This window comes from Pelophylax lessonae (genome assembly GCF_965119305.1).
Source record: "Pelophylax lessonae genome assembly, chromosome: 3".
Lineage (NCBI taxonomy): Eukaryota > Metazoa > Chordata > Amphibia > Anura > Ranidae > Pelophylax > Pelophylax lessonae.
Window position 1 is genome coordinate 425,910,824 of NC_138770.1, and position 26,348 is coordinate 425,937,171.

The 26,348-nt window shown below is 42.4% G+C and overlaps 1 protein-coding gene across 4 annotated transcripts in view; it reads left to right on the forward strand.

Annotated features, from left to right (window-relative positions):
- The window catches only part of LAMA2 (laminin subunit alpha 2), a 1,405,743-nt gene that overhangs the window by 577,218 nt on the left and 802,177 nt on the right, over positions 1-26,348 (forward strand). For all 4 annotated transcript variants that reach the window (XM_082249565.1, XM_082249566.1, XM_082249567.1 and 1 more), the window contains exon 12: positions 7,676-7,852. In XM_082249565.1, coding sequence (XP_082105691.1) covers positions 7,676-7,852 — 177 coding nt within the window. The remainder of the gene's footprint in view (positions 1-7,675; positions 7,853-26,348) is intronic.

The following is a 26,348-nucleotide window of genomic DNA, read 5'->3' on the forward strand; positions in this document are numbered from 1 at the left end:
ATGGTGTCCTTTTATAAAACCTATGCTGATCTTTTGTCTCATTTTACAGAGGCTCTGAATGACCTTCATTAAAGCAGTCAGTTTGGCCCAGAGTCTTTGCGAGCAACTGTTTGTATGATTCCGTAACCTAATACTAATGACACTAACTGAAATCATTTTCATCCCATATCTTTGCTAATTGTTGATATCAAGCTGCTGGTAAATATTCTGGCCACCAGGCTCAATAAAGGCAATGGACAGATAGTCCATATGAACAAGGTTGGATTTATGCCCCTCTGGTAGGCTGTTAACAATGTCTGTAGAATCACTCTTGACTGAGGCCACTAGAAAACATAATGTACCTTTAATGTTATTATCCCTAGATATTAGAAAACATTTAATTCCCTGACTTGAAACTTCTTGTTTTATATTTTGTAATGCTGGGGTTTTTACCCTATGTTTTGTTAATGTGTGGTGACCCTTTATTCCTCTCCCAAAGCACATCAGATACGCTACCTTCCAATCTCAAAGATTCCCCATACATCAGGGAACTAGATAAGGGTGTACTCTTTAATCTGTGCTTTTTGCTGTTGTGATAAAACCTTTGTGCAACTTATAAGGCCTTCCTGGCCTGACTGTTGCTGCATACCATCATTAGCTTAATTTTTTTTGCCAATTATATTATTCTATTTATAACTAATCCATTAATTACGCTGCCTAATCTCCACACCCCCTTGACCCAATTAGGTAGAATCTCCAGCCTTCATCTTAACCATTCAAAATGTAAAATTCTAAATATCACTATAATATACCCTACAACATGCCTTACCAAAGCATGACTTCCTTTCTCCCCCACTTCGGTATAAGTCTTACTAACTCATACCATACTCTATATGTGGTCAATTACCCTTCTGAATTTAAAAAACAAAAAAACTGCAATCAGTTTTAGCTACATGGCATACTTATCTTGGTTAAGCTGCATTGTTGCAGTAAAAATTACCTATTTATCGTAATTACCATATCTCTTCCACGTTCAATCACTCAGGGTCCCACTAGATATTCTCTGCATTCAACACATATATCTGTATTTTATCTGTCAGCATCAAAGGCCCATTTTTTCCTCTCATACCTTGTATCAACATAGAGCCCAAAGTATACCAGGTGTTTCGTATTTTTCAAAATTACTACCAGGCATCCCAAATAGATCAACTTACAAAATATCATGTAGTTACTGAAACACCAATATGGGTATTGTTTGAAGCAGTTGACTTTGGCTCATTGGGTGTGTTGATAACTTGTTGAGGCTCCTTCTGAAGGATAAAGCTGCCTTACAAAACCAGATTACAGCCCACTCTTTAAAACTTTGGGACACCATTAAATATTCAGGTAAACTAATGCCACCTCATCTACCTTTGCTCTTGTTCATTTGGAAGCTTTCTTTTATCCCAGGTTTTGAGATACCAGGTGATTTCAAACAGTGGGCCAGACTTGGCATCACACACTTTCACCATTTTTCTATTACTAAGGGGATCCAGTAATTTTCTGGCTGGCAGGTGGACTATAACCTCCCTAACTTGGAATTATTTTGATATCTACAAATTAAAAAAGGTTGTCCATTCCAAAGCTAATCTACAAAGTGACGGGACAGAAATTGTATGTCAAGAAGACCCCCTTTCCCCCCAAGCTGATCTCTTTGTTGTAAAACTTATTGTCAGGCAGGCCCTTCTTCAACACACTATTTCTACATGGAAAAATGGGCAAAGGAATTCAATATCACTATTGAACAGGAACAATGGTCCCACATTTGGGAAACTACTAATTTCTGCTTCCAATATTTTAGTGCTGGAAATCAACTGCAAGGTTTTATATTGTTGGTATTTGGTCCCTACCTGGTTAACCCATTTTACATCAGAAGACACTGGACTCTGGTTTTGGGACTGCCCCAATCCCTATGGGAACAAGTGTATGATATGTTAACACTACTATTTAATTGCCCAATTACCATTGACCTAGCAGGGGCTCTGCATTATTTGAAGCCTGACGGGCTCCCAAAACACCAGTTTAAACTGATAAAGTATCTCCTGACAGCAACTAAGCAAATGATTGCAAAAACCTGATTGTCTAATACTCTCTTGTTAATTGAAGTTATGAATAGAATACATAAAACAGTTAGCAAGGAAATATTGCTTACCATACTTACTAATTTAATGCTGAGATTTAAGAAAATATGGGACACCAGATCTCCCATTTTGTACCAGCTGCTTTTGATTGCCGATTGATTGACCTCTGACATCCTAACATCCCCATTGCCAAAGATGGCAAATGTCCTAGGCAATGCAAACCACTGCACAAACAAAGCAATGCAAACCAATGCACTCAACCATCAATCCCCCTCCCACATCTTTTTCTTTCCCACCTTAGTCTTTCCATGTCCATTCTCAAATTAAAAAAAAAACTTGTTGAATCTCAACTTTTTGTTTGGGAGAATCCTTCCTTTTGTTTGGGAGAATCCTTCCTTGTACGATACTGTTACATTAATGGGTTTACATGCTGACCTTTTCTTGTTATTTGGCAGAATTGATCCATTCTAATTATTTGTTGAATTGTATCACCATACCTTGTTATACACTGGTAACTGTACTATAAATATACACATTTACCATTTAACTTCTGTTCAATAAACAGTATTGAAAGAAATATATATAAAGCCCCTTCCCATATTTGCTGGACCACCTGTCTGAGGTCTGGTGGACCCTCCTGCTGACTTTGTGGTCCAGTGATGTGAAAACATTATCATCAACATGATGGTGGGGGAAGGGATGCATTATGGGCAAGGAAATGGCAGCCAATAACTCTCCATCACTCTCCCTTACTTGCCTCCCCTGTTATATCTGGCACCTGGCAGTAGGTTTCAGTTGCAGGAACATCTGTTTCATATGGTTCTCCCTGCCTGTTGTCATCTCCCTCTATGCTTCTATTGGTCTCCTCCTCAACCTCATATGCAAGTAATTGAAGTGCATCCTCTTGCAGAAAGTACCTAATACAGTGCTTGAATAACCTAGTTGGCGGGGAAACAGTTGGAATAGCTGTGGATGAAGAGGCATAACAGAGTGCTTTAGCAGCTGCTGATGACTTCCAGCTACTCTGTACCTGAGAGACAGAGAAAGGGGATGACGAAGCCTTGGTTAACCACTTTTCCTTCTTCTCCATGTGCTCTGGGTGTATAGAATGCTCAATACCTAAGAAGAAGGGCACATGTGATTTGCCTCTAGATGCTACACTCTGACTACTGCTTTGGCCTGTGAATATGGATGCTGTTTGCTTCCTGATAGCTTCACAGAAAACACTTATGCATCTCCTTTTGGGCCTCCCAGACATGATATTGTGAACCACTTCAATACTGGGCACTTTCACCCTCTTCCTGCCCAGGCCAATTTTCCCCTTTTAGCGCTGTTGCATTTTGAATGACAATTGCGCGGTCATGCAACACTGTACCTACACCAAATTTATGTAATTTTCCCCCCACAAATAGAGCTTTCTTTTGGTGGTATTTGATCACCTCTGGGTTTTTTCCTTTTTGCTAAACAAATAAAAAAAGACCGAAAAGTTTGAAAAAAAAAGTTTTTTGTTTATGTTATACAATTTTGTAAATAAATACGTTTTTTCCTGCACTGATGAGCACTGATGAGACTGCACTGACAGGCACTGATGAGGAGGCACTGATGGAGTGGCACTGATGGGGTGGCACTGATGGGGTGGCACTGATAGGCGGCACTGATAGGCACTGATAGGTAGCACAGATATGCAGCATTGGTGGGCACTGATAGGTGGCACTGCTGGGCACTGATAGGTGGCATTGATGGGCACTGATAGGTGGCACTGATGGGCACTGATAGGTGGCACTGATGGGCACTAATGGGCACTGATAGGCGGCACTGGTGGGCACTGATGGGCACTGATAGGCAGCACTGATCTGCACTGACGGGCAGCACTGATCGGCACTAATGGGCACTGATAGGCGGCACTGGTGGGCAATAATGAGCACTGGTGGGCGACACTGAAAGATGGCAATGATGGGCACTGGTGGGCAGCACTGATAGGGAGGGCACTGGCGGGCAGCACTGATGGGGAGGGAGCCGCTGATCGTCGCTCCTTTACTCATGCCTGTCAGGCATGAACTAAGGAAAGCCGATCAACGGCTGTTCCTGTTTACTATGTGACCAGCCGTGATTGGACACGACTGGTCACATGGTAAAGAGCCTACATCAGAGGCTCTTTACCGAGATCGGAGATGCAGGGGGGCGCGCAGAGCTGTATTATCCTGCCGCCGTCATATGACGTCCGGTCAGGATAATACAACCACATTCCCGCCGTCATTCTGCTATAGGGCAGGCGGGAAGTGGTTAATGTGGGGCTTATTCCCCACTTTTACCAGCGGCTATGGCAAGAGGTGCTCAGTTGTAAACAAAGGGGAGCTTTTGTGGTGTCAAACATAACTTTACACTGCTGTTGCTACAGCTGCTGCTGACCTGATAAAAAATAAATAAATAAACAAAAATGAATAAAAGACCCTAACAAAACTAAACACAAATAAAATAAAGCTGAAGGACAAAAAAGGAAAATAACTAAAAAGCCCAAACAGGTACCCTAAAACACTACATGCATAATAAAACTACCTTTATATGCAGATAAAACACTAAACGCTAAATATAAAGAAACAGGGCATTAACCACTTCAGCCCTGGAAAGTTTTACCCCCTAATGACCAGGCTATTTTTTTGCGATGAGGCACTTTGTTACTTTAACTGAAATTGCTCAGTTGTGTGACGGTGTACACAAAAAAAATGTATATCTTTTTTTCCCACAAATAGAGTTTTCTTTTGGTGGTAGTTGATCCCTCCTGCGGTTTTTATTTTTTGCGCTATAAACAAAAAAAGAATGGCAATTTAAAAAAATATATATATTTTTACATTTCTGCTATAAAACATAACAAAAAAATGTAAAAAATCAAATGTCTTCATAAACGTAGGGCAATTTGTATTATGCTACATATTTTTGGTAAACAAAAATCCCAGTAAACGTATATTGATTGATTTGCGCAAAAGTTATAGCGTCTACAAACAATGGGATATTTTTATGGAATTTTTTTCTCTTTTTTTTTTTTTTACTAGCATGTTCAGTGACTAATAGTGGGACTGTGACTTTGTGGCGGACAAATCGGCCACCTAACTGACACTTTTGACACTTTTTTGGGGACCAATGACATTATTACAGTGATCAGTGCTAAGAAATATGCATTGCTACTGTATTAATGACACTGGCAGGGAAGGGGTTAACATCAGGGATGATAAAAAAGTTAAATGTATTTCCTGGGAGTGCTTTCTAACTGTGAGGGGAGGTGCTCTGATTGGGGTAAGACAGATATCGGTTTCTCTCGGACATGATCGTGGGCCTGCAAACATCGGGTCCACTGGACCTGGTGATTGGCTCCCCCTCTAGCCAATCAGCACATGATCATGTCTCCAGCGGTGCGCAGGGGAGCTGACTTGCCACAGTATAAGTACATTAGGCTATCGGCAAGTGGGTAAAATAAATCCCCCCCCCAAAAAAATAAACAAACAAGTAAGAGTGCAAGACAGTAACAGAAGTTGTCCTATAAAAAGACTGTTGGATCTTATGAAAGCACAGTAAATGCAGATGGGCTTACACTCCATTCTTCCTAGCCACACAAACTGTAATTCACTGTGAAGTATCACTAGCAATATACAACACTGAATATAGTGCTGTATATAGCACTGTGTAGTTGTAGTAGCACTCTACAGTGCAAGTTCCCCATAATCGCTCTGAAATACGGTCAGCCGTCCCTCACACTAAACTCCCAAACACTCACAAAACACTGCTGGGACAGTAGCCTATTATAGTGAGTGGGCTGCAACCTTGTTAACAACCATTATTAGCCAAAGCCTTGCACCTGACCCGTGATGAAAGCATACAGAATATCGCCAGCATACTATGGATCTTCAAAATAATGTCCAAATGTTTATCACAGCAGTAATGTTGCAGGGTTTTGGTGCCACAGAGGACCCCTTCATCAGGCATGTAACCAGAGATCAGGTGCAAGACTTTGGCTAAAGACAGTTGCTTGCAGTGAATTATGGGACATTTATTGAAGCGATTCCCACTCCTCATCGTAAAAGTTCCGATTTAATCTGAACATCTAAACAACAGCCGAAGTTTGGTCTCAACTTAGGTTTGGACCACATCCTTGGTGCATTCCAACTTTTGAAGAGTTCCCATAACTTCATGTTTGGTAAAACACTGTCAGCAAGACAGGAATTGAGAGAAAAATTCTCTAATTGAGACTTGGTTAGCAGTGACAACTTGTCCAAGGTTCTAACCCTTTCTTACTTCAACTAAAACTAAGAAAAAGTTTTGACTTTAGATACACTTTAGTCTGCACTCTTAAGATGGCCATACATGTAGAATTGTATGTTTGCTTTAGGTTTAAGTTATTACAAACAAGTAAATCCTCTTTGCTTAATATATCAAACAATGATACACACATTGTTTTGTTTTTCACTTAGCAATGAACTAAAAATATTAATCAAAAATATGATTTATCAGTCACAAATGTAAACAAACTTTTAAAAGGTATCATTTAATCATTACAGTTGGAGAATGTTACAATCAGTTCTCTGGCACACATGCAGATAATTGTTTGAAGTGATTAACAAATTGCATGACATAACACCGCTGAAATCACTCAAAAGTTCACTAAATCAATGAATTGAGGGCATTTGGTGTGGCCACTATAACACTTAACCTATTATTAATCCTTCTAAACTTGAACCTTAACCCCAAGACATATGGGTGTATTTTTAACGAATGCATAGCAACTTGAACAGTGAAAGTGCATGTACATTTGTTATGTGCAAATGGGGCACAAATTAATGCTATTAAGAAATTTTCTGTGCCGTTTGATTGTTTTCCCTTTCTTTAAAATGGAAAATACCACATTTTGACAACAAATGATGCCAAGTATGATAGGCGTTTATTTTGATATTTACCACAATTTTATGAACTTTTACTGTGTGTTATTGTTAATGATTGTTAATGATTCGCTGATAGGTTTTTCTGTTTTTTTTTTTTCTGATTATTTGATGATTGCACATACAGATCAGATCACAGACAGTGGTTATTATTCACAAATAAACTATTGGTGATAGTGCAGCATTTTTTTATTTTTTTTTATTACACACTTATAAAGTGTTTACTTTTTAAAGGGGGAAGGCGTCCTGCTTTTAAGCTAACTAGCTATTCTTTGCAAAAAAATTTCAGTTTGTTTCACCTAGTTCACGGTAACTTAACAGTTAAAACAAACTGTTCACTTATTTAAGGTAAGTGAAAATGTACTTGAACTTAAATATGTTTTAAGTGGACATACTCTACTCTACTGTAAGTCAATCAAGATTACTATGTCTACATTCAGTAAACTTAAGTTTATTATTACTATTTAAAGACTAAAACAGCTAAACAATATGAAACAGAAGGTAAAGAGGGGATTCCTAAATGAGCTTACAAACTGCAATTTTTTGTTACATTGTTGATGTTATATTCATTAACAGTCAACATTTTCAAGGACACTGCACGCTATTACAATATTGTAAATTTCTGTTTCAATATTATTTACTCTTTAGATTACTCATATGAATGGCTGGTACCTTACAGAACTAAATGGGGACATTAGGGTTGCCCCATCTAAGGATGGCTTTGATGGACCTCAACAACTGAATATTAGAACAGCAGATGCACAAGCTCAGGGGCTGTTTGATGTCATGTACTGGTCTGCACCAGCGCCCTATCTGCAAGATAAAGTAAGTCTCACTTTCATGCAATATTTTTATTTGTTGTGGTTGCTTGGATCAGGCTTCTCAAAGAAATGGGTATGGATTTTTGGAAGAAATTGGCATTTAATATCTAATAATAATCCAATTGGGCGAATAATCAAATAACTCAAAACAACGCACTGCCTAAATTTGAAAGGGAGTGAATGTAACTGAAGATGAACTTTAGGCATTTAAACACAGAATCTGAAAAAAAATATGTGGCACTTCTCAAGTGCTATGGTGGGACAACAGTTACATTAGCAAGAAATGTAACCATAAGCTCTCTGTTCCTCTGTTCAAAATGGCACTAGAGCCACTTGTTATTAATCATATGCCAATCCCTGATATTATTTAAGAACTGCTTGGGGACATTTCAGGCCAAAGGAGTTATGAAGCAATACTACCAGGTCTTAGGGGGTTCCAGAGCCTAAATCATCTGCATAGCTATTGTCAGTGATCACACTGGTTTAAGAGAGTTTGTCCTTAACTCTTCCAGATGTTGCCTATATGTACCCTGGTACTTTGTTTTCTTGGAATGTCTTTGAACCTCCATAAATAATATCTGTTTTAATGTTATATTTGGATTTGGCTATTTTTTTGTAATGCAGCCTTAATTTAACTATTTAGAAGAATATTTAAATAGCAAAAAAAATGATTTTTTTTTTTTTATCCCAGGTTAGCAAACATAGCAAAGCATATATTCACTGCAGGCTTTACAGTGTAATGTAAAACTAGCTTCAGTAAAAAAAAGAAGCTGGAAATATTTTTTAAGTTGTTAGAAACTATTTTCCTGGTGGACTTTTTCCTAAATGTGGAAAATTTTGCAATTTTGCACATTCCTTTACAGTTGTTTTTGCCCAATTTTAAACAAGATTCACCCGTCAAAAGCAATCAACAAAATTTGCCCATGTGAAAATGTCACCTAACATCTGATCTTTATTGGGAAAGTGCTTTACTATACTATTCATCTTAGTTCTCACTTTTACTATTTTACTATTTTTACCTTGCACAATATTCAAACTATTACCTGGTTTAAAGTGAGGAATTAATATTTATATGGGCTTATTTTCTTTGGAGACATAGATTTTTGTTTGTGATGATTGCTTAATCTGAGTTTATATTGCAGGTTAAGAACACCCCTGGTTATTTTTGTGTGTTTATTATTTCTTTACTGTAAAAAATAAAATAAAAAAGCAGGTCCCCCCACTTCTTGATTGAACCAGCCAGGCATGCAGGCTGACATCTCCACAGTAAGGGAGCGTCAAATGTCCAGCCCCAAAGCACCCTAGCCTACAGCTGACTGGTATTTGCAGAGCCCAGGAGGAGTCTCCAGCTGGGGGGGGGGGGCTCATGTTTCACCTATCAGACCCCTTAGACTTTAAAAGCAGTTAACCCTTGCAATACAGGGGGCCCACTGCAAGTTTGTTTGTCCCCAGGGCTAAATTAAACAAAAAAAAAAATGCCCAAAATGATAACACAAGGATTCATCCAAAGGTGAAAAATATCTGTTACTTTACCATGAAGATTCAAGATTGCTGGATTCAAGGCAGCAACAAGATTTGCACAACAATTGTCATAAAATACATATGACAAATTCTGACAACAAATGCAAGGCAAATCCTGTTACTTTGTTGAAAATTGTTTTTTTTTCCACTGAAAAACTTCACCAGTGAATCCTTGATAAATACAACCCTATGTTACTGTTTGTTATTACCTGAGTTAGACCATATCACCCCATCATAATGTGTCCCCATAGTTGGCATAGTAAGATTCTGCATAAGCTTCCAGTCCAGAGCTTATTCATGAGACCTAATTCACAGACCATGTCAGGTCACCAGTATTCAGGATAATGTCACCAAATGATTAGGCAGGCATTGCAGGTTTCTACTTCTGTCTCAAAACATCTAAGCTTATACATTGGATTATACAGCATAATGCAATAAACAAGTCATGTTTTCGGAATTTCCCTCAGCTACAGCAATTACATATCCATCGACTAAGATTTCACTTTAAGAAACCCTTAGGGTCCATTCGTATACTGTCATGTGTTAAAAGCACATGCATAGTGCATGCTGTGTCATGTGTTAATGTATGTTGAGTTAATGTATGTTGAGTTAGGCTAGGCTATTACAATTTACAATAGACCAAAAAGTGTGTGTGCAAGACAGATGTGCTTTGAAAGATCTCCATTTAGAATTCATGGCAGTGCACCAAAGCACGTAACATGCATATTATTGCACCACAATAAAGTGGATAAACCATACATTTTTACGGGCACTAGTGAGCTGAAATTGAGAAATACTGACAAAGCACAGATTAAATACTTGAGAAATATAAGCAATCCCTTAAAGGGGTAAAAACCCCAAAAGCAAACATTTATTATATTAAAGCCTACCAATTCTTAGACGTAACAGCTGCATTCATTTTTTTTTTAAGGCTTTTTTTTTTCTTTATTTTTATTTGGTGATCAAGCCAGTAGGTCTGGTATTTTTCAACACATAAAGCTCTCCTGCAAATGTAGTTGTTAGGATTTTGAAACAAAGCATTTACCTCTGACAGGGGTGCTGAAATTGATCAGCTTTATTTATTCATGTACAATCCCAAAAGAAAAAAAACTGTTGCTTTAACTGCAGTGTGAGCTGCAGTATGGCTTCATTTTGGCTTCAATTTTTAAGTGTACCTAAATCTGCTAGTACATCAAACACTCCCCTCCTCCCAGACTGCCACTGTCCAAAGGTGTCCCTTGCTCCTTCATCCAGAGTAGGGCACTCTAATACCGGAGGTGTGTTACTAGCCAGATCACCAGGTGAAAACCGAGTAAAAAAAGCAAAAACAAATGCAATCATTACATCTAAGGATTGGTAAGTTGCAATATATTACAATTTTGGTTTTGGGTTTAATATCACCTTAAATGCAGGTATTGATTATATGCTGTACCTTTGTCTTCATTCGTGAACTACAGGCTTAGGAGATATATAGCTCACTAGCTCTGTTTGTATAAAAACCCCAACTGGCAGGTTTGTTATTTGTATTAGTTATTATTATGATATAATAATTCATTATATAATAAACTTATGATTAGTTTTATTTTTAGAATTTTTATAGACAAGGAACACCCTCTGTCAGTAATGCACCAAATCTTTTGTATGACACCATATCACAGAAATCAGCAAAACACAATTAATTTATTGTATGCATTAGAAGCTTACCCAGCTACAAAAACAATTGTGATTACTGGTAGACTAGAACTGATTCAGCTGAGTACATGTGCAACTGTTTCATAGAAGACTTGGAAGGAAGTCTACATCTTTACAAGATACTCAATCTCTAAACTACAAAATAAGCCGTCTTTCAGATTACCATTAATCCATTTGATTTTGAGTACATTTGTGAAGTAAAAAAAAAAAATAATTTTCAGAGCAGGGAGAAGTTTATTTCCTAATCTAGAAAAATTGTTTCAATCTTTTTTTTTTTTCAAATTCTTTTACTGGACAAAGAATCTTATTTTCTATTGATGAGCCATTTACTTTTTACATCTATACTGTCAGCCCCAACAAAGAGAGAATACCATTGTAGTTTTGCATAGATTGGTCTTTTACCAACATCAATGAACAAAGAATTTCATACGCTCCTGCAGATATTTATTATTATTTTTTTCTCCATGTTCCCATTCACTGAATGGAATAATTGTAGCACTATGTACAAATTGTTTTAACATATTTTTTTTTCTAATATAATACCGTGGTCCTTTGTTATTTTGCTTCAGCTTTTTCTGTTAGAATGAAACTATTTGACTTAATAAGTGAACCATATAAATTTTTGATACTTCAATAATACTGAAAGCTCTTACAAATTACCACTGTACATCTTAACTGTCATGGTATATCATGTGAATTATAGTCACAATGACATTTTTTTCTCGAATGATTAAGAATCTTACCATCACAATAATTCTTACAGGTTTGACTTGTTATATATTTATTTTGCATTTATTTCTGAGAAGCAATGTAAAGTGCAATAGAAAGTTTCTGAAGGAAAGACAACTGTAAATTCTATGAGAAGATTAAGACTATTAGCTCTTAATAATGGAATACTCTGCAGGAAGGAAAATGAGAACATAAATGTCTGTTAATTGATATTTATTGTGCAAATTATTTTCTGTGAGAATACTTGAAAATATATTGGGTCATGATTTTTAACAAGATAAAATGTAATAATTATGTCAGAGGGAGTTACATTGAGATAACTTTTCTTTTTGTCAGAACGGCAAAATTAATTTATAATAAGTTAAACATAAATTGTAAATAAAATTGAAAAGCGCAGATTTCATTAATGTCAGTGATGAGTAAAGGGAACAAGTAAAAACCATAAGGAAATACAATAATAATGATCACCAAGAAATAAAATTGTCTGTGTGACCCGGAATCGGTGGGAACCCTGTTCTAGGGAGTGTGTGGTGGCTTCACTCCTAGTGAACCTGTGTGGACTGTAAGTGGAGCATTCAGCATGGCTCACCTCCAGCTGTGTTCCCTGGGACACTGCCTTCTTTTTATTTCTTTTGATTTGCCATGAGCAGGGAGATTGGATACCATACCATCAGCATCAGGAAGTCTTCCAGAGACACAGTTTTTCCTACAAGTAAATGGGTGCTACTGTTTAATTGAATTGCTTGGTCTACTGCTAATTGAAGTTCTTGCTTCCTTATCTGCTCCACAGAAGCTGTGTTCCTACCAGATTGGGCAGAGGGTGAACTCTATTTACATCCATTAAAGGCTTATAAGATTGATCAAAGGCTGCATTGTTGTCATAATAAGCAAATATATATTTGGGTTCCACCTAAAATTGTTTGTCTTCCACTTGCCTTCAGGACTTTAGACCATTATTGCATTTGTGGAATCTTGCATTTATCATTCGATTTTTCTTTCCAGTTTTTACTTCTTGGTGATCCTTATTATTGCAAATCCCCATAGTTTTGTTGATCTGCTTTACTCATCATTGACACTAGTGATATTTGAGCTTTGTTTGTTTTTTTGGATTATACCAGACTCGAATGGCTATTTCTTGCAGGAATTTATGGTGTTTAAGCTTTCCAGAAGGTGGGAACCGATACCAGAAAAATACATTGCTGCATAAATATAAATGTGGAAGTTTTCTGTGTATAAATAAGCATGTAGTCATAATATTGAATATTATTTTTTTTTTCTTACAAGAACTTTACTTTTACTTTACGTTTTCAAGAAAACACATAGGCGTTAACAATTCAATCTTGACAGTACAATCGTGTAATCGTCAATTGGGGCTTATACCCTTGCAAGAAGAGATAAGAAGAGTGGATAATTCCCCATGTAGGGAAATACAATAACAAAGTAAACAATATTAAACACCTTTCCCCATTTATCTCTACTAATATTGTAAAAGTTCCTGCTAGGTATAGTGCCTTTCAATCACGGGCGACCTTGGTTGAGTGAAATAGCCACAAGCTGTCAGAGCTAAAAAAAATACATATTCTTAACATGGAGCTATAATAAAGTTATAGAAATTGAGAAGGGAAATATCATATCATATAGAGATTACTGAGGATCCTAAGTAGTAACTAAGTGGTGTTATGGGAGCCTGCCATTCCTGATGTTATAATGAAGATGGGTAGCAGAAAAAAGCATTAGTCTGATTCTGCTTGCATTTAGATTAATCTCTTTAACAAGGTGATAGTGAAAAAGTATATTCTCAAAAAGTTTTAAAGGCTAGAAAGAAAAGAAATGAAAAGAAAAGAGGGATGGAGTGAGGTGGGAGTCAGCGTAAAGAAAGGGGATCTGTGAATGCAACTGGAGCAGAAAAAGGGAGAATCACCTCCCCCTCTGTTGTTTACATAATATCTGACTGAGGTGAGCGTGGGCGAGCCATGTGTTGCGCATAGTCTTCTGATTCCATGTAGTGGTGCCAACAAGCCCAGGTGGATCTATATTTGGTTGGTGCCTCTATTGCTTGATGAACAAGTTCCTCCATGTGTGCAATTTTACCTACATGTCGAAATAATATTGAATATTATATACTGCACATGCAATCATATATTAATGTACACATTAAAATGTATAAATATTCTGAACCAGCTGTCTGAACACATTACAACATTCACCTCTGTAGCTATAGGCATTGTGGAGAGACATGTCTTCAAAATATACAACAGAATCACTGAAATCACAGCTACTTCAATGATAAACAGAATTTTGGCAGCCTACTAATGTATATACACAGCAGCTTCAAGTAAGCTGTAAAAGTCTCTGGTCTGACATTTAAGGATACATTACTTTTTGTGGAAGCCTAATTTAAAGCTCTGTATTACTGACTTATCATGCCTTGTTCCACACATGTCTTTGAGGCTATTTTGGTGGGGACACTGGGCTTTACTTCTTTGTGTCAGAGTCTTCATGACTGCTGATCTAATGACTGATGAACGAACAATTAAATAGCAGCAGAAGAGTTTTAGAAAGCATAGATTTACGGAACAAATAAAGCAGAGGTAGGGATATACAACTACTGCAGGTTCTCAGGAACACCTATCTCACCTGCAAGAATAATGAGCAGCAGGAGTGCCTAGTACACTGCTATTTTTCAGGAAAAAAGTAATGATAAGAGGTACATTTTTTTTTTTTTTTTTGCTTAATCACAATTAGCATTTCTAATCACATTCACTTTAAACTGTTTAATAGTTTCTGTGTTGTCGTGACTCACCTGGTATTGAAACTGATGTCATGTATATATGTTTGACATCAAAGTTCAATGATTTAAATATTAAATCTTATATATAGTCAAAACACTTTTTTTAGTTTTGAATGGAGTAGGGAAAGAGGTTAAACCACCAGGCTCCTTGAAAGGGATTTACCCTCACTTCCTGTGCTGCTAAAAACATTTTACCAGACAGGAAGTAAATGAGTCACTCCAATATCAAAAGCCTATGACAGCAAGGCAAGAAATGTGGGGAATGGTTGCTCAAGGAACAGGAACACACAGTCAGGAATAATAACACGACTGAGGAGCCAACTCTTTCTATTTAGCTCAGAGGTCTGATGATTTCATCCCTAAAACATATAAAATCGTATACCTGTCCAACGTAAGAAGTCCATGTGTCCATTGTTTGTCTCATTTTGAGAAGAAAAGATAAGCATTTTAGAGGCAGTACTTTTTTTTTTTTTTTTTTTTAAAGAAAAAAGGGTAATGCTGCTTAGAACCTTCACCCAACATGTAGCATATTTAGGCAACATTGAAGAATAGTAAAACTTTTTTTTTTTTCAAATATTTTATTTTATTAGAGAAGGAGAAACGGTAGGCAAGACAACCATAATATACATATGCCATAACGTATAACAAGGGACATTACAGCCAAGAAAGCAGGGCGTCATAATATCACAACCAGACAGTTAACATTCCAGTACTCCGCAGAACTAGCTCGCCCTCCCCTACAACCAGGGGAGGGACCACCTCTTGTCCCTATACCCTGCAATGACTAAGCTTAGTGTGGTATATAGGGCAACCTGTAACTAGAGATGAGAGCCCACCTGACCGTTACACCCCAATTTTAGATAGAGGTGAGACAGGAAGGACACCGAGAAGATACAGATAGGAGCAAAATAGAGAAGTGGTATAGAGAGGGACAGACACGACAATAAAAAAAAAAAAAAGGGGGGAGGGGGGGAGGGAAGGAGAAAAGTCCCCCCGCACGGAGCAGCCCCTCGGTGGTGCCCGTTCCGGGGTTAGTCACACATCAGCGATTTCCCCTTGTCAGAAAGCACAAAGGAGTTCCAAAATCCCCAAATCTTCTCATATCGGTCCCTGCGATGCTGCTTCGTAAGGGTGAGATCCTCCATACGATTTATATCTTCCATCTTGCGCATACAGTCTTTAATCGTTGGCGCCCTAGTGGACTTCCATAACATCGGAATACAAGCTTTCGCCGCACACAGCACGTGAGGAATAATCGATTTCTTGCTTTTGGAAATCGGCATAGGAGATATCTGAAGAAGGAAGAACTCCGGAGTGTCCGGAATAACCCGGTCCGAAAGTTCCCCCAAAAGAGCCCGCACATCGGTCCAAAAGGTCCGAAGCCGGGGACAAGACCAGAAGACGTGAAGCATCGTGCCCTCCTCCTCCCGACACCTCCAGCAGACGTCCGACGCATCTGGGAAAATTTTATGTAACGTGGAGGGTACCCGATACCAACGGGTCAGGATCTTGTAATTTAGTTCCTGCAATTTTGTGCACGTCGGCGTTTTCAGTGCCAATGTGCAAACCTTCAATCTCTGTGCCGGGGTGAGGTCCAGCCGCAGGTCCCGTTCCCATTTCCCTAGACCTGGTAGTACAAAATCCTCAGCCGGGGTGACCAGTAAGCTGTACGACTTGGACAGGGAGCCCGGTAGCCTCCCACTCCCTACAAAGTACTCTTCAAAAGGGGTGAGGTCCCGAACAAACGAGGGAGGGTCCGGCAGTGAGTGGAGAAAGTGGTGTACCCGAGCCGCACGCCAGAAGTCCAGCTGAAAAGGGCCTTCACCGGCCATCAGTTCCGACATCGATGACCAACGAGACCCTCGGAGGAAGTGCCGGGCCTGAGAGACCCCCCGGTCCACCAGCCCCCGAAATCCCACATCTTCCACACCAGGGGTAAATCCCGGGTTCCCCAAAATAGGGTACAAGGGGGACGTCAGTGAAGAGATGGAGGGGTGCGACAATATTCGACGGACGACCGCAATCGTCTCTCCAATCGTGGGGTGTGCCCGAACCTCCGGGGGGGTGCCCCCGGCAATCCACGGCAACCCCTCCAACGATGTCGACGTCTGACCCTTCTCCATCAGCACCCACAGCTTGTCGGCCCCGTGTCGCTGCCAATCAAGGAGCCTGCCCAAATGGACAGCCCGGTGATATTTCGCCACATCTGGTAGGGCAAGTCCGCCATAATGCTTAGGCAACGTTAAATGAGCCCGCGCAAGCCTAGCTCTCCCATGAGCCCAAACAAACTTCAGAAACACACTGTGTGTTCGGGCGAAGAAGGCAGGCGGAATCTTCACCGGCAAGGTCTGCAAGAGGTACAGGAATTTGGGAAGGATCGACATCTTAAGCAAGTTGCACCTCCCAAACCAGGAGTGCAACCCCGAGTGCCAAGACTCCAGGATGCGGCGAACTTTCGTTAATAGGGGAGGGAAATTCAGATCATAAAGCCGGTTCAGGTCCGCTGGTATCTGGGTGCCCAGGTAAGTTAAGGCCCGCGTAGTCCACTTAAAAGGCAGTATGGACGACAGGTGCGTCAAAAGGGGGGCCGGTATCTCCACCCCCAATGCCTCAGATTTGTGGAAGTTAATCTTGAGGTTGGAGCAGCGACCGTAGCGCTCCAACTCCTTCATCAAATTTGGGGCAGAGATCATAGGGTTGGTAAGAGAGAAAAGCATATCATCGGCATACGCCGAGACCTTGCATTCCACTGAGCCGACCTTAACACCCGAGACATCGGGGTTAGCCCTCACTCTGCTCAAGAACGGCTCTAAGGAGAGAGCGTAGAGCAAGGGCGACAGAGGACACCCCTGACGGGTACCGTTCGAGATGCCAAACGGATCTGAGAGCACTCCATTACACTTCACCTGGGCGGACGGATGGGAGTAAATTTGGCCTATCCAGGAGAGTAGAGTGTCTCCAAAGCCCATCATGCGGAGCGTCGAGAGCATAAAGCGCCAATTGACACGGTCGAACGCTTTTTCCGCGTCCGTATTTAGCAGCACACAAGGCGTTCGGGTAGACCGAGCTACATGTATAATATTAAGGGCCTTCAGGGTATTATCCCTTGCTTCCCTGGAGGGAATGAATCCCACTTGATCCAGATGTATTAAACGTGGCATGTGTAGGCTCAAGCGGGTGGCCAGCACCTTCGTAAAAATCTTGAGGTCCATATTCAGCAAGGAGATGGGCCTATAACTCCCGCAGCTGGATGGGTCCTTGCCCTCCTTGGGGAGCACGGATACGTGGGCCCGCAGCGTGTCCGGCGGGAAAGACGATTCCCCCTTACCCAGCATGTTAAACCACTCCACCAAACGAGGGCCAAGCACCCCCATGTAGGTCGAGTAGTACGGGAGAGTAAAGCCGTCGGGGCCTGGCGCCTTCCCCGCCTGAAAAGCGCCCACCGCCGCCTGAATCTCCAACAACGTAATGGGGGCTTCCAGTTCCTCCCGGACCGTGTCATCCAGTGAAGGCAACGTCACTGAATTTAGATAATCGTCAATGGCAGATTGCGATATTCCAGAGTCTGGTAGATTGTATAGGGACTCGTAAAAACCCCGAAACGCGCTAGCAATCTGTTTGGGCAATGATACGAGGCCCCCTGTCGGGGCTGTGACGCGAGGAACATAATTGGCAAGTCGTTGGGCTTTAACCGCGGCCGCCAGTAGCCTCCCACACTTGTCCCCTTCCATATAGAAGGCATGTTGGGCCCGCTGTAGATCCGACTTAGCCTTCACGAACAAGAGTTCCCGAGCTTGTCTGCGCAGAACAAAAAGTTCTCGCTCCTCCAGTCTATCGAGATGTTGCTTGTGAGAGGTCTCCAGCCTGTGAATGTCCTCCAGGAGTTTCTCCAAATGCTGGGACCTCAGTTTCTTGAGCCGGGCGCCGTGCTTCAAAAAAACCCCCCGGATGACGGCTTTATGAGCCTCCCAGATCATCCCCGGATCGCAGTCGTCAGTGGTATTGACTCTGAAGTATTCCGTGAGTTCCCGCATCACATCTGTCTGCACTTCCCCGTTGGAAAGAAGGGCGTCACTCAAACGCCAGAAACGCATCTTCCCCTGCAATCCTTCAGACAGTTTATACACCAACAAGATCGGCGCATGGTCCGAAAAAGTCGCCACGTCAATTGAGGCATCCAAGATCGCATGCAACTGGTTGTGTGGGACCAAGAAGTAGTCGATGCGAGAGTACACTTTATGGGGAGGGGAGAAAAAGGTATAGTCCCGTTCATTGTCGTGTAGCAATCGCCAAACATCGACAAGTTGAGCGTCGTGGAGAGCCTGAAGGATCCTCCTCCGTGAGCCGAGGGGCACCGACGAGCTGCCGGAGGAAGTGTCTACCGTCGGGGACAGGGGCACATTAAAATCCCCCCCCAAGATCAATTGGCCCGCCTGGAAGGACGCCAATTTTCTAAGAACCCTGATCAGGAACGCATCCTGCCCTTCATTGGGGGCATATATGCTCGCCAACGTCACCACGCTCGTACCTATGACGCCTTTCACAAACACAAAGCGGCCGTTGGGGTCTATCAGAGAGCCCTGGCAGGACCAGGGCACCCGCGCAGCTATAAGGATGGAGACTCCCCTAGACTTGGCAGCAGCATTCGTAGAATGAAAGGAAGTGGGGTAGAACCTGTTTGTCAATCTCTGCAAGCGGTCCGTCCGGAAGTGTGTCTCCTGAACGAACTCCACATCCGCCTGTTTGCGGCGTAAGTCATTGAGAAGAACTTTGCGCTTCTCTGGGACATTAAGCCCCTTGGCATTGAGGGAGACCACCGTAAGCTCATCCATGTTTGGGGGGGGGGGGGTAGGGAGGAAAAAAAAAAAAAGGGGGGGAGGGGAGAGGAAAAACAAGAAGGTAGAAAAAAGGGGGGAAGAAATAGAAGTAGGCACGGGAACCGCCCTGTACCAACTAAAGGGCAGTACTGCCACCAGGCACCCGAAGACCCCTAAGGGTAAGCTAGTGCAGGCCTAAATGGGGACGCGGGCAGAACAGGCACAGCCAAAACCGCAGGTCCCGGCCACCCACCCAACCCAACCATGTAGAAACTAGAAATGGGAAGGAGATAGAGATAGAAAAACCCTACGTGAGGAATCCCCGACATCCCTGAAAGAACCACTTGCAACGGAATGCCCCCAGTAGAACCCGAGCAATCCGAAATCAAGTGTAAACAGCAAACATTAAACAGTAAGCCGAGTAGGACCCGGTCCCCACCAAGTCCCAGACCCGCGCCAAGGGAGAGAGATCCCACCGGCAAGGACGCCCCCAGAGGGGGGGAGCGCCGGACATCCCAACAGGCGACCGCCGTCTGTCCAGAGTGCGCAGTGGACCATAAACCAAGAGCGGGGTCAGCGGGGGTCACCCCCCACAGCGCGGGGGACGAGATAGCCACCAGTACCTCCCGTCCCCGCACCAGTTCCACTGCCCCACCGCGCACCCTCATTGGCCATAGGGACCCCCCCCCCCGCAGCAGTAAGGCACATATCCCCACACAGGACCACAGAACATGTGAGCTCGCCTAAGCTAGTGGAGCGCCCATTCCCACCCACAGACCCGCCCCTTATAACCAACAAAGAAATACAAAAACCGTCCCTCCTGAACAGTCCCAGCCCGCCTCCATCACATGTACCATGTATATATTGCCGCTCCAGAACCCCCCACCCCCCAATCCCCCCCCCGTAGGGGCACTTGTACCCGAGAAGTATAGATGATGGTCTCATCTGGCACATACCTCCCTGCATTGTTACAAAGTCACAACACAACCACAGCCGTCCATCGCCCCCACCAGCTCCCCGAGACCCCCCCACCTCCCCCACCAAAGTCTCAATGCTTCCGTCACGGGGAGGGGGACCCCCAGAAGTCCGACGCCCCCCCCACCGCCCCCCAGAAGGGATTCTCCGCACCGGAGGGAAATGGGCAGGGGAGGGGACGAAGGACCCTCCATCAGAGCACGGGATCCCTAGGGTATAGAGTCTTCGCTGAGGCAGGGCACTGCCATGTCCCAGACAGGATCCCCAATTCACAGCAGAGTCTGGAGCTCACAGCATGGGCAGTCCCGAAGAGCAGGGGAAACCGACGAACATGCCGATCAGGGGGGGCCGAGACAGGGGGGGGCCGCCAACATCCATCCATCCGTGGCGAGCAGCTGGAACAGTCAGTGAAAAGACTAACCACGGGGGGTCTGCGGATAGGGCACCCCAATACTCACGGGTCCACACAGTCTCCGATTAGTCCTCTCTCGCAGCCTCCGGCACCCCAGAGCGGGAACGCCTGCGTGCGAGTTGCGGACGAGGGGCTAGAGGAGCGCCTCCCCCTTTCCTGCCGATGCCGGTATTCCTGCGGTCCCCGGGGCGGGGAAGAAGCACCAACCAGTCCGGAACCTGTATGGGTTGAACCCCCAGGAAGGCGAAGAGGGCCGGTAAGTCCGTTTTAGAGCGCAGGGTGAAGGAGGAGTTGGGTTTTCAAATGGTCAAGGCTAGAGGGTAGCCCCACCGATAGGTCGCACCCTCCCTGCGTACCATGTCCAGGACCGGGCGTAGCAACGCCCGACGATACAGTGTGGCCCGGGAAAGGTCCGGCAGGATCCGTAAGTGTGCACCATCAAAGTCAATTGTATTGGCCTCCCACGTCTTCCGAATCACCAGCTCCCGGTGGGAGTAACGATGGAAGCGGCACACCACATCTCGTGGGCGGGAAGGGTCCGGGGAGCGGGGACCCAGGGCCCGATGGATCCGATCAAATTCCAGGTTGGGTGGCATGGAGTCCCCCAGCAGGTCATTCAGGATCGCAGTCACAGACGCGGCTAAATCCTCCGTGCCCGTAGCTTCCGGCAGGCCTTTAATGCGGCCATTATTGCGCCGGCTGCGATCCTCCATGTCCTCCATGTGTAATTGCATTGCCAGGGCCGCATCCCTATGGGCTGATTGTTCCCGCTCTAGAGCCACCAGGCGGACATCCATTGCAGCCAGAGTCTCCTCTCCCGTGGCCACTCTGTCAGCCACCTGCTGTATTTCCCCACGCACCTGTTGAACTTCACGCCGGTGGGTTGCCTCCAGGCGGCTCACTATGGCTTCAATGTCACTCGTGCTGGGCAGAGCCCGCAGGATACTCCGCAACTCCTCGTCCATCCCCACTGAGGGGGTCACACTGGCCGATACAGGGCGGAAGGCAGCCGGAGTATGAATAACAGTGTCCGTAGAAGATGCCGGAGAGTTCCCGCCCGAAGGCCCCGGCTGCTCCATCTCCGCCATATTGCCCGCCGGGGACGAGGTCTGCGATGTGGGGAAAAAGCGCTGGATTTCTCCCGAGGATCGCGGTTTGCTCGTCACCCCAGGTCCCCCGGATGGTCCCCTCGTCTTTCGCTTCTTAAATGTCCTCATATCTCGCCGTCACTGAGCAGGTAAGTCGGGTTGGGTGATAGTGGGCACGGAGCTCCGCAAAAAGACGACCTCAGCCGGCCATGACCAGACCACGCCCCCCGTAAAACTTTTTTTAATGGAAATCAGCCCCACTAGGCCATAAAAGGAAAGGTGCTCAAAGATAGATTTAAAGGTGCGTCGGTTAGTTTTAAATAGATTGTTAAAAAAAAAAAAAAATCGAAATATACCAATAGTGCATGTACTGTAGAGGTAGAGAACACTAATATCACATATATAGTCAAAAACATAGGGTTTGGTTCCCAGGGTATAATACATTTCACATCAGAACAAAATTCTGGAACACTCAAATAACTGACCATGAGTAATGTAAGGGATTTGGGCTAGAGATAAGGTACAATGTTTTGTATTCTGTGTGGGCCCCTGTGGTATTTGGATAAACTAAAATAAGTAAGAAATGACAAACATTTGGCTGTCCCCTGACTAAAAGGATCGTCCAAGGAATCAATTTGACTGACTCCTGACTAAAAGGACCATTCAAGGAACACTAGGCACATTATCATTCCTAAATGAGCATTTAATTGACTTTATGTAAATTATTTTAGGATGAGGTGAGATATATTTAATGTTGTATCAGCAGTAATAAAATTAAGAATAAAGTTAGTTAGATTTCAGAAAAGTAGAGAGGTAAAGCTTTTGCTTTACTTTTGTATAATTTAGGAAGATTCTGAAGAGACACAACTGGGTTCAGATGGTTAAAAAAATAGCAAGTGTCCATTAATTTAGAACTTCCACCATCCACTGACGAAGTGAATCAATCTTCAATGAACTAGCTAGACACCTGGTGCCCACCAAAATATGAATGGTCTCCTATCAAAAGGAATTGATCCCTTTAAAAGAGATCAAACCAGCATGTTGATACCAAGCTGGTTATGTTTATGATTGGCCTAACTGGAACATCAAAATGGTCGGGTTATGATTACTGCTCCACTAAGGCTGATCTGTATGCTGGTCTTCCAACTGCCGCTCTCATCAGTACAAGACCAGCGTCCACATTATCAGGATGGGACATGTCTGAAGTACCTGGACACATTCCAGAGCTGAAGATCAGAGGAATTGGATACTGCCTGGATTAAAATGTGGCCTGGGCCTGATATTCTGACTTCTGAAGTCTCTGAATTACAACAGTGGGAGTTTGCTGTGAATATCTCTAGATTTCCAGAGGCTTGGTATCAACATGCTTGTCTTATCTCCTTTAAAGGAATCAATTCCTTTTGGTAATAGGCCATTCATATTTGCGGCAATGGGCACGAGGTGTCTAGCTAGTTCATTCAAGATTAAATCACTTTATTGGTGGATGGTGGAAGTTCTAATTTAATTGGACACTTGCTGTTTTTTTTTTTTTTTTAATGTTGGAAGAGAATGTGGATGAGGAAATTTATATTATTGGATTCTGAATATATACTACGCTTATATTATGTGCATTGCTATTGTTGATCTGTTCTGTGTGGATGAGCACTTGTATGTGTACATAGATTTTTTAGAAATCTGTTATTCGGATGGTTAGTGGGTGCAACTCTGAACACATATTTTTACACTAGGTGCAGAATATGTTTTATATATTTAAGCCTGGCAAGTGCCATTACAAATAGCCATAGATAGTACAGAACTGTGGGATAATTTGACAAACATAATAGGATGCTAAAAGGGGGCAGTACATGTCAGAACTCAAAAGAGTCAATCCAGTGTAAAACTGTAGGTTTATTCAGTGAGTTTAACGGAAATAATGTTAACAGCAGATGGTTGATCTGAAGGAACTGATGTATTTTTTCCAGCATTTCTAAATGATGACCTGGAGCTGGTGTTAAAAAGATGTTCAAAAAATTCAATAATAAATTTACCAGTTTCTGCAGGATAATAAGAGAATTCTATGTGAAAAAAATGCTCAGATAACTTTAAAGGCTTTTTGTTCTCTGGTGAACAGCATTTGTAGTGCATTGCCCTTGTAATAGCAGGACTGCCTACTGCACATTAACACTTTCTCTGCCAGCTATAAAAGGAGTTTCTAAAGCTTCTCCCTGGTCATTCTAGTTAACCACTTGTTATTCCTCCTGCCTGAAGTATGTCAATATTTCATAGAATTGTTTTAAAACTGTATCTTATGTAACAGAGTTTATAGTTCAACTAGCTCACTTCTTGGAATGCATGCAACCTCAAAATGTATATTTTTAAGCATACATTTATAAATACAATAAAAAAATGGTATAGGGTAGAAAATTAATCATCAAAATAAGCATTTATTACCACAAAAGCCCCCTCCCTACTTGCATATCATAGTCCTCTACACTTCTGAGACTGTCTAATTACTGTCTGTGTTGTCAGTTCATTTGCTACCCCTCCCCACCCCCCATCAACCTAAATACATTTTTTTTTTTGGCTGAAGTGAAGAGGAATTTCGAGAGTGTCAATTCAGTCTGCGGGAGTTACTGACATCATATCTAAATATCTAAGAGCAGCAGTGGTCTTAGGGCTTTTGGGATATCTGCACTAGGGAGGATTTTACAAGTAAATAACATGTCTAAAACACGTTAAATGCACATATAATTATATGCGAAGGATTTTGGTAAAATTAATAGTGACAAGGTCTCTTTCAAAACCAACGCTTTTTATCCTCCCATCTCTTGTTTCTCCTTCCAAAGAAAAAAAAAAACAATAAATAAATAAACTGTAGAGCAGGGGTAGGGAAAGTGAGCATGCAAATGAGGTAATACTGACATCTAGAAGGCTGTCTATTATTAAAAAGCATTAGCTTTTACTAATGCGTGAACATTAAAGGGGTTGTTTTTTTTTATCTTAATGTATTCTATGCATTAAGATAAAAAGCCTTCTGTGTGCAGCAGCCCCCCTAACACTTACCTGAGGTCCCTCGCTGTCCAGCGATGACCATGAGTGTCTCAGCCAACTAAGATTCTCCTTCCTGATTGGTTGAGACACAGCAGCGCTGTCATCGGCTCCCACTACTGTCAATCAAAGTCAGTTGGCCGATCGGGGGAGAAAAGGGTCAGGGTCAGGGTGGGGCTCCAAGTCTGAATGGACACAGGGAGCTGTGACTTAGCACGGGTGCCCCCACAGCAAGTTTCTTGCTGTGGAGGCACTGAGCAGGAGGGAGGGGCCAGGATCAGAAAAAAAAACCCAAGAAGAGGAGGATCCAGGCTGCTCTGTGCAAATCCACTTCAACAGAGCAGGTAAGTACAACATGTTTATTATTTTTATAGGAAAAAAACAAGACTTTACAATCACTTTAACCAACTTTGCATTTATAAAGGCCTATTAACACAAATGCATTAGTGCAATGCATATGGTGGGATATGGTGCCATTAATTATGAATTGCATCCCAACATGCATGGCAGTGCACTGCTTGAATTGGTACATTTGTGGTTGCCCCCCCACATACAGAAATTAAAAATTGTGTAGGGTTCCCTTTAAAATTCATACTAGACCCTTATCCAGGCATACAGCCTGGTTGGCCAGGAATAGGGAGACAGTCAAATTTCCCTCCTTTCTGAGCTATTTGAAGCCTCATGCCCTTTAAGGGAGGATCTGGTATGAATTTTATAGGGAATCCTACACTTTTTAAAATATTTTTGAATTAAACTTTTAAAGGGTTAAATCATACTGTTCTGGAACGTCCTGTTCCACTACATTGCAGTTTTAAGACATTCCGCAAGCATGACATTTGAGGGATTTTTTTTGTACATTGATACATGTCCTTCATGGCAGTTCCCACAGATACCCATGACTTTTTTTTTTATATTAGAATGAAAATTAGACTTGAAAACGGCTAGAAAGGTTTTACAAAGATTTGCCCTCTGTAAAGTTAAGCGATTTGTTCAGGGTCTGGGAGTTTCAACTTTTCTGCTGGTTTGATGAACCTTACATCAAATGAACCTTTATTTCACAAATTTCTAGTACAGGACAAATGTTGCATATTAGCCATTTCCCCCAAACCTATGTACCTGTACGTTGGCTTGAATAAGTGGTTGTTCCGGGATGATGCCTGCAGCTAGAGCCTGGCCTGGCATTAACCTGGTACCATTTTTTTAGAGCAGCCGGTCAGCTTTCTGGAAAAAGCAACCAGCGTGGCTCAGCACCTGCTTGGCCATTTTCCCAGTGAGTGGGAGGGGACATCACCCCCCCTATTTCAATCAAGAGGAAAAAAAAATGTAAAGAGCCCCTGTCCCGGTGAACTCGCGCACCAAAGAAAACGCATATGTAAGTCGCGCCCGCAAATGAAAACGGTGTTCAAATCACACATGTGAGGTATCTCTGCGACCTCCTCTGTAACTCT